The sequence below is a fragment of the Clarias gariepinus genome, chromosome 11 (genome assembly GCF_024256425.1).
Source record: "Clarias gariepinus isolate MV-2021 ecotype Netherlands chromosome 11, CGAR_prim_01v2, whole genome shotgun sequence".
Lineage (NCBI taxonomy): Eukaryota > Metazoa > Chordata > Actinopteri > Siluriformes > Clariidae > Clarias > Clarias gariepinus.
Window position 1 is genome coordinate 20,217,955 of NC_071110.1, and position 8,632 is coordinate 20,226,586.

At 42.4% G+C, this 8,632-nt stretch overlaps 1 protein-coding gene across 1 annotated transcript; it reads right to left on the bottom strand.

Annotated features, from left to right (window-relative positions):
• Positions 1-894: 894 nt before the first annotated feature.
• Positions 895-8,355, bottom strand: LOC128532796 (odorant receptor 131-2-like). The gene is made up of 2 exons (XM_053506905.1): positions 8,343-8,355; positions 895-1,886 (listed from the first exon to the last, which is right to left on the bottom strand). The coding sequence occupies exon 2, from the start codon at positions 1,843-1,845 to the stop codon at positions 895-897; it is 951 nt and encodes a 316-aa protein (XP_053362880.1). The 5' UTR covers positions 1,846-1,886; positions 8,343-8,355.
• Between the last annotated feature and the right edge of the window lie 277 nt (positions 8,356-8,632).

The following is an 8,632-nucleotide window of genomic DNA, read 5'->3' on the forward strand; positions in this document are numbered from 1 at the left end:
ATAGACTTACATTTAAGCCTAATCAATCATAGACAATAAGTAAATCACATACGTAGCAGGAACACAATCTAAAAAGCTCATACAAAAACCAGTCAAGAGCTTCAGTTAATGTTCACATCAAACATCGAATTTATTTTTTATTTTTTTATCTCAGTGACGTTTACTAACAGCCACTATAATATGGTAATTGATGCCTGATGAACTGGTTTGTACAAGCTTATACAAAATGATAAGCATCCAATGAAGGACAGTTCAGAAGGTATAAACAGACATCTAAGTGGTCAAAAATGTAAGAAAATTGACCAATAGACCAACCCTGAGGACAGACCTTATATAAACAGCATAAATGACAGATGAGGGATTTTTTTTTTTTTTGCACTGAGAATGGAAGTTTAATTAAATCAATTAAAAATTATTTTTGACCTTTGTGTGCACAAAATCACATGCTGTTGTCATTTTTACTTGAAACAGTTGTTACTTGCAATATCTTTTCCAAGATTTTATTTTTAAAATTCTAGTATGTGACAAAGCATGAGTTTGCAGTATTTTATTTTTGGTTTTGGCTTCGGCAGCAAATCGATGAACGCAATAAGTTAAGCAAATTATTTATTTCAACAATTAAATCATTGAATTGAAGGCAGCACAAAACATTCATTGGAAGATGGTAATAAAACTTAAACATGTAACATTTTGCCATTTTTCTAAGCAAAGTTGGATTTCATTTATTTTAAATAAATGACAGCCCTTGAGTCCTTATTAAATTATTTAACATATTGTTTATGCTGAGCCATGCAAGACTTTAAATCAATGATTAATATATTTCAGTGACATAAGAAATTGGCTTTATAAAATAAATTACAATACAGCTGGGTTGCTGTCAACTGAAGTTAATGCTCAATTTGTAATTTTGCCTACTTCATGTGGCTCAATATGATCCCTAAAGCAAGGCATAGCTTTTTTCATGTAGTTCCTTAGGCTCTCATCTCTGAGGCCATAAATGAGTGGGCTGAGAAAGCGTGGAAGCAAAACAAAGCAAAAGTAGTTGAAAAATTGAATATCTTCCTGCATCCATCTAATGTTCAACACAATTAGGTTTTCAGTAATAGGAAATGTGAAGACCATAACACTGAGAAGCAGTTGCAGTCCATGTAACAACACAGTGTGCAGGGCTTTGGTAACTGAGGCACGGTCCTGGCGCATCTTTTGAGTTTCCAGAAGGATTCGAATGTATGTGAAAAGAATGATGATGGCCACTGCAGCAAAGAAGAGTATGTTTACAGCCACTTTGAAAAGAGTCTGGATGGGCAAACCATTGAGTACTGTGGATTTGCAGGCCACTGGGGTGATGAAGACATTCCAGTCCACGTTGGGGCGCATTAGGATAAAATCCACCGTAGGAGGGATACAGCTGATCACCCACAAGCTCAAAGCAATCACCCAAATTTTTTCAGGCCTCCAGGAGATTGGCCGGCACAGTGGATAGAAGATAGCAACATAACGTTCCAGAGACATGGCAGCTAGTATTAATGGGCCATTCTGAAATGTGGCAACAGAGACAAAGAGCAGTGGTGCACAGTAGATAATGGCAAACTTCACATTGCCCATCATAAATAAAAAGAGCAGCACAGAAGAGAGTAACTGCAATGTGTCATTGACCAGCATGTAGGCAAATAGGATGTAACGAGAACTGTCAAAGAATTGCCGGTGTGAGGCAAATGTATGCAGCATCAAAAGAATGCAGTAGAGAAAGACACTGAACAGCGGGATCACCACACACACTTTTAGGATGATGGATGTGGTGTTGCTGGATGTTGAATTGCTTGGAAATCCTGTCAGATTTTGCATAATGGCAAGGACTTTGCTGAGCCTGAAAAGCAAAATAAAAATAATGTAATATAGGTATAGGAACTCTTTTGCTATTTAAATGGTGTAGACAAGGACACCAGAACTGAATGAGTGTTTTAAGACTGGAACAAAACAAATTTTATTTGAATACAGTGGATGTTTAGGCTTAGCATCAGTTAATGGCATAAATACAGCTAAAAATGTTTAAATTATACATTTAAAAATGAATTAAATAAATTAAGCAAGAATTTGAATTATATGACAATTGCCCTATACTTACCACAGTCTCAGGTAGGAGCAGTTAAATGATAGTTTGAGAAATGGAGCCAAGTTTTATACATTTCATCTTCAGTGTGAGAGGAAAGGGATCATTCCTTAGGGATTTGCTTTACTTTGTCACTATACACTGCTTTTGTAATTAAACAGCATTTAAGAGCACCCACCAGCATTTTCCATCTCTGTAAAAAGAACACTTTTACATTTTGTGGGAATATTGTCTTATCAAATTGCATTTTATTATTTTTTAATAAATTTTTAAGATATTACTATTACTGCTGAAACTGACCGATATTTTAGTGCATCAAATAATGTGGCATGTAACTGTGGGCTTCTCAGTGCATGCCTGTCTAAGACATTAAGTAGCTTGTGAGTTGCCTACATGCTAGCATTAAAAAAAAAAAAAAAAAACATATAGTGTGAATAGTTTATATATACAAAACAAAAACTACTCTATTATATATATATAAAGAGAGAGAGAGAGAGTAATACATACTATATATAGTAAAAATATATAGTATATATATATATAGTAAACAATAAAAAAAAATATTTGTATAGCACTTTTAACAATTGTCATTGTTGCAAAGCAGCTTTACACAATTATGGAAGTTTATAAAAACAGCACATTGGTACTTGTTAGTTAATTTAACATGTTAAACATTTGCCTTAAATCATGTGTGGCTAATTGTGTGTTGTAAAAGACACATAGATTCTGCATTATTAAACATTCAAACATTCGCCAATGCAAAGTGTAAGAAATCGCCACTAGAGGGTACTGTTTAGTTTGTTGTAGTTTTTGTTTGCAAACTCAGATTCCCAGAAGGCACCTCAGTTAGGTGATACGGGTGCTCACCTACATAGATTATAATGATTTATTTGTGTGCAAGAGAGATGTGTATGCAAGAGAGATGGAAAGAGACTGGTGCATAGACATACAAAACTACAGAACTATTAAATTTAGTTATTAAATTAAATTTCATTACTAATGTTTATGTAGATTTTTATTCTACTCTTATAATCCTCCCCAGATGTAAGCCATGGAAAAGATCCAATGATACTTTTTATAATTACATATTTAAATGCATGTGTTTTGTTTTGATGGGTCCAAGTTAATTTTTAAGTAAGCTTATTTTAATGAAACTGTTTACATGAAAATTTACATATTTCTTAATCATTTTGTATGGTTAGTTATAGTCTTCCTGAAAAAAAAAAACATAGCTACACCATCCCTGTGGAATTTTTTTTTTTACAATTCAACCACTAATAATACTGTGATGGCCTTACACTAGCTCTGCTTATAACACAGCTTCTCACACGCTGCAAGAGAGAGGAGGCGTGTCGGTGACGTGGGGGGAACTCCACAACCCAGGAAGCAGAGCGTGAGAGAGAATCTCCAAAAAGAGCGTGAATCCTTGACTAAGGCAGAGTATGCGTGATCGCGGCGCCCAATGTTTGGAGTGGGAATTTGTCAGAGAGTGAATGTCTGTGGATATTCATGCGGAAGTGCTCGCAAGCGCACACAGGTTGCGGAAAACAGCTCAAGTCGAGGTCGAAGGGACAGGCAGGGTCGGTAACAGTTATCTAGCAGCGAGAGAGACGAAATCCAGAAGCGCGATCCCAGTTTTAAGTCAAGAAACAGGCGAGGTCATGCACATAGTGGAATCCAAACAAGAAAATCCTGGGAGTCGTGGAACGAGGGATTGATGCAACACATTGTGGCTGGCAAGAGTAGCCTGACTGTGCAAGGATTAATGATCTTGGAGATGGTGAAGGGCCCAATGAACCCTGGAGATATCTTGCAGGAAATTGTTTTAATGGGGACATTACGGGTGGAGAGCATGACTCTCTGCCCAACGCGATAGGTTGGGGCGGTTGAACGGCGGCGGTCTGCTTGGCGCTTAAATAGGGTTATTGCATGGCGAACCTTAGCACGTTGCCAGGTCCTTCTACAGCGATGAATGAAAGCTTGGGCAGAGGGAACCGCCACCTCCTCCTCTTGGAATGGAAACATAGGGGATGGGTAGCCGAGACAACACTGAAATGTTGAGAGGCCCGTGGAAAATGTTGGTAGTGAATTATGTGCATATTCAATCCACAGTAGCATCCAGCTCCAGGAGTGTGGGTCTTGGGAGGTCATACATCGAATCGTTGTTTCGAGGTCCTGATTGGCTCTCTCAGTCTGGCCATTGGTCTGTGGATGATAACCAGAGGAGAGGCTGGGGGTAGCACCGATGAGTTTACAAAATGCTGTCCAGAATTGGGCGGAGAATTGAGGTCCGCGATCAGAAACAATGTCTACGGGGATACCGTGAAGGCGAAATACATGCAGGATGAGTAACTCTGCCGTTTTCTTAGCTGAGGGGAGTTTAGACAGGGGAACAAAGGGAACCGCCTTGAAAAAACGATCGACGATAGTTAAAATGCAGGTGTAGCCATTTGAGTCCGGGAGTCCAGTAACGAAGTCTAGGGCTATGTGAGACCATGGGCCTGGTTGGCCGGGTTCCCCGTCTAACACTTGCTTGACAAAAGCCTCAACCTCTAGCAAGGTCGCGCCTATGAGACATTGTGGCGACAATAGTCGGTGGAGGAGAATCATCCGTGACCGAAATGAACTGGCGAGAGAGGGCATCAGGTTTGGTATTCTTGTTACCTGGTCGATAAGATAGGGAAAATTCAAAACGAGAGAAGAACAATGACCATCTGGCTTGGCAAGAGTTCAAGCGTTTAGCTGACTTGAGATATTCAAGGTTTTTATGATCTGTCCAGATGAGAAACGGGACCTCTGTGCCCTCAAGCCAGTGTCTCCATTCCTCCAGCGCCAGTTTTACTGCGAGCAGCTCCCGATCTTTGATACCATAGTTCTTCTCAGCGGCGGAAACGCAGTGAGAGAAGAAGCAGCAAGGATGCAATTTACCGTCGGCTGGAGACCTCTGAGAAAGTACGGCTCCCACACCGGAGTCTGAGGCATCTACTTCCACTATGAACTGGAGTGCAGAATCTGGTTGCGTGAGGATGGGTGCTGAGGTGAACCGGTCCTTTAATTTGACAAATGACTTCTCTGCCTGATCAGACCAATCAAAAGGAACCTTAGTTGAAGTGAGTGCAATAAGCGGGGCTGCCACTAAGCTGTAGTTCCTAATAAATCGGCGGTAAAAGTTAGCAAACCCGAGAAAACGCTGGAGGTCTTTCCGGGTAGACGGTCTTGGCCAGTTGGTTACTGCTTTGAGTTTAGCTAGATCCATTTGGATCTTAGACGGGGCGATGATAAAACCCAGGAAAGAGACGGTTTGACGATGAAATTTATACTTCTCTGCCTTAACGTATAGTTGGTTTTCAAGGAGCCTCTGAAAAACTTGGCGGACATGCAGCTTGTGATCATCCAATGAACGGGAGAAAATCAAAATGTCATCTAAATAGACAAATACAAAGATATTCAGGAAATCCCTGAAAACATCATTTACCAAAGATTGGAAGACAGCTTTTGCGTTAGCTAGTCCAAATGGCACTACAAGGTATTCGTAGAGAGAGCACGTGACTTACTAAAGACCTGCTTGAGGTCTGAGTAATCAGGCGGAACGGCTGAGAGGTCAGGAAACTTCTCAGTGGCAGGGGGTGTAACCTCCTTCAGACAGACCGTGAAGAAAGACATCGTAGAGGGCTTGGGTGTCCCAGTTCGCCGATGTGGCCTGTATATATTATAAGATGACTATAGCATAATCATATGCAGAACGGGGGCCTTGGCGGAGCTCCAGTAATTGTCTGGCTGCGTCTCTGCCAGTGTGGGAGCAGTCGAAAACCCTCTTCATCTCCTCAGTGAATGTTCTGAAGGTCGCGCAGCATGGGTCATTGACATCCCAAACAGCAGTTCCCCATTCACGTGCACGATCGGAGAGGAGAGTGATAACATAAGCCACCCTCAAGCGTGCAGTAGGGAAGGAGGACGCCTGGAGCTCCAACAGCAAGGAGCATTGGGACGAAAAAGAGCGACAGGTTCCGGGTTCCCCGTTGTACGGTTGTGGGTTCGGGAGCTGGGGTTCATGATGTGAGGTGTGCACTGGCGCTAGGATCGGGTTATCTATTCCTTTTTGAAGCTGAGTGGTAATGGAGGAAAAAGCCTGATTTACCTGCTGGATGTTTTGTTGGTGAGAGCTCAGCATCGCCCCCTGGTGTGAAAGTGCCTGCCTTAACTGATCCAATTCTACTGGGTCCCTCATGGCCGAAGTATACTGTCAGGGACGTGACTGAACGGAAGTGAACCCAATTGCAGACAAACAGCTTTGTTAACAGAAAAGCACAAAGGATCTTTCACTATGTGGCAGGAGCAGAGGGGAGAGAGGCTGCGCATGTGAATGAGCAGAATGAATGGGGAAATCCCCTGTGACGAGAGAGGAGGGGAACTCCACAACCCAGGAAGCAGAGCGTGAGAGAGAATCTCCAAAAAGAGCGTGAATCCTTGACTAAGGCAGAGTATGCGTGATCGCCAGAGTATGCGCCCGATGTTTGGAATGGTAATTTGTCCGAGAGTGAATGTCTGTGAATATCGGCGAAAACACTCTTTGTGCGATGTCAGCGATTGCGGAAGTGCTCGCAAGCGCACGCAGGTTGCGGGAAACAGCGCAAGTCGAGGTCGAAGGGACAGGCAGGGTCGGCAACAGTTATCCAGCAGCAAGAAAGACGAAATCCAGAAGCGCGATCCCAGTTCCTTAGTCGAGAAACAGGCGAGGTCATGCACGTAGTGGAATTCAAACAAGAAAATCCAGGGGGCAAACGAAACCGAAATCCAGAAACAATCAGGGTCAAAGCACAAATACAGGATACTAGAGAAAATCACAGACTGACAAGACGAGAGGCGCGCAAGTAAGATACTTCGGCACTGAATAAACTTCTAAGCTTTCTTTTAAAGGCAGAGGTGGATTGCTGATGGGTTGCAGGTGTGCGAAGATAATTGATTAGGGAGGCGGATAAGCACATTGTCCAAGTGCAAGCACATAAGTCCATGTCCGCTGAATTCGACAGACTGAAGACAAACTACCGTTGTCTGACAGACCCCTACGTAAAGCCTATAATAAAAGCCTAAGTAAATTAATATAGTCAAATTTACCTCGTGTTTTCTACTATAAGATTATTATAAACCAAATCGAATCTAAGCATTACATTTTTAAGTTCTTGTCCTGTTGGCAGGAATCCACTATAGTAAAAGCCTCCAGTAAATTTGACTATATTAATCTACAGTGGTTACTCACGCGGAATGTCTATGACTGCCACGCACTTTGTCGCGGCAAACGGCAACAGCCAAAATAAATCAGTCGCAATTCAAAGTAATTTGTGGGAACCGCCACCTCCTCCTCTTGGAATGGAAACATAGGGGATGGGTAGCCGAGACAACACTGAAATGTTGAGAGGCCCGTGGAAAATGTTGGTAGTGAATTATGTGCGTATTCAATCCACAGTAGCATCCAGCTCCAGGAGTGTGGGTCTTGGGAGGTCATACAGTAGTTAATCAATCGGAATGTAGGTCCTACCGTCGCGGCGCTCGGCGGTACCGTTTGGCTTTGTGCGTTTGCTGGCTTTTACCATTGAGTGGCGCTATATAACTACAGGCTGACGCCTTATGCCTTAGTTCATTCTCTGCTGGATTAATGAGACACAGAGTTTTAGAACTGCACGTAGTAGCGGATAAAATCAAGTAAAACATTGTAGTTAAACAAATTTATAATCACAGAACTAAAATGACGATACAAATGTAGAATTTAAATTAAATTAAATCTTATCAGGATCAAATTTAAACAAAATAAATGTTAACACAGTGAGCCTTTAAATTTTATCACGTGTAATTAGAAAAGACGCGTGTAGGGTTTTGTGTCGTCTTATATCTTGTGTTCTTTAAATTTATAGTAGATTTATTAACTAAAATAAATGACCATAAAAATTATAACATTGTCAGGACGTTCTACTGCGTCAGCTGATGTTGGTCATTCAGCCCCGCTTGTGTTTGTGCGTTATTATAAGAATGAAATGCAGTAGACTGTTATGATCTGTAACGGATTCGACCCATGTTGCACGGGCGGCACCATAAAGCACGGACACGAGGCGAGGTCTTACAGGAAAAGGGTAATTTATTTAGGTAAAATGGGGAAGGAAAGTGTTGAAGGAGGGAGAATGGAAAGAAAGGGATAAAGGTTGTGCATGTGCAGTTCCGGGGGCTGTGCCACACTGGCATGCGGGCACACAGCTGATGCTAACTGTTGGTGCGAGTGGCAGAACTGAGCACGCGGAGGCAGCGCTCCTGCACGCTTCCTTGTGACGGCGCTTCTCCCGCTGTCGATGGCCGGCGCGAGTTCGCGCTGACGCAAAAACCTAACCACACTTTTCCTCTTCGGCAGCAGGGCTGCGAGGGCGGGCACGGTGCGGGAGTGAAGGTGCCGCGGGAGCTCGCGCAGCTCTTTCTCGCGCTGTCCTCAGCGCGGGGGTCCAAGGGCGGAATTCTAGTGCCCTTGTTTAAAGCGCC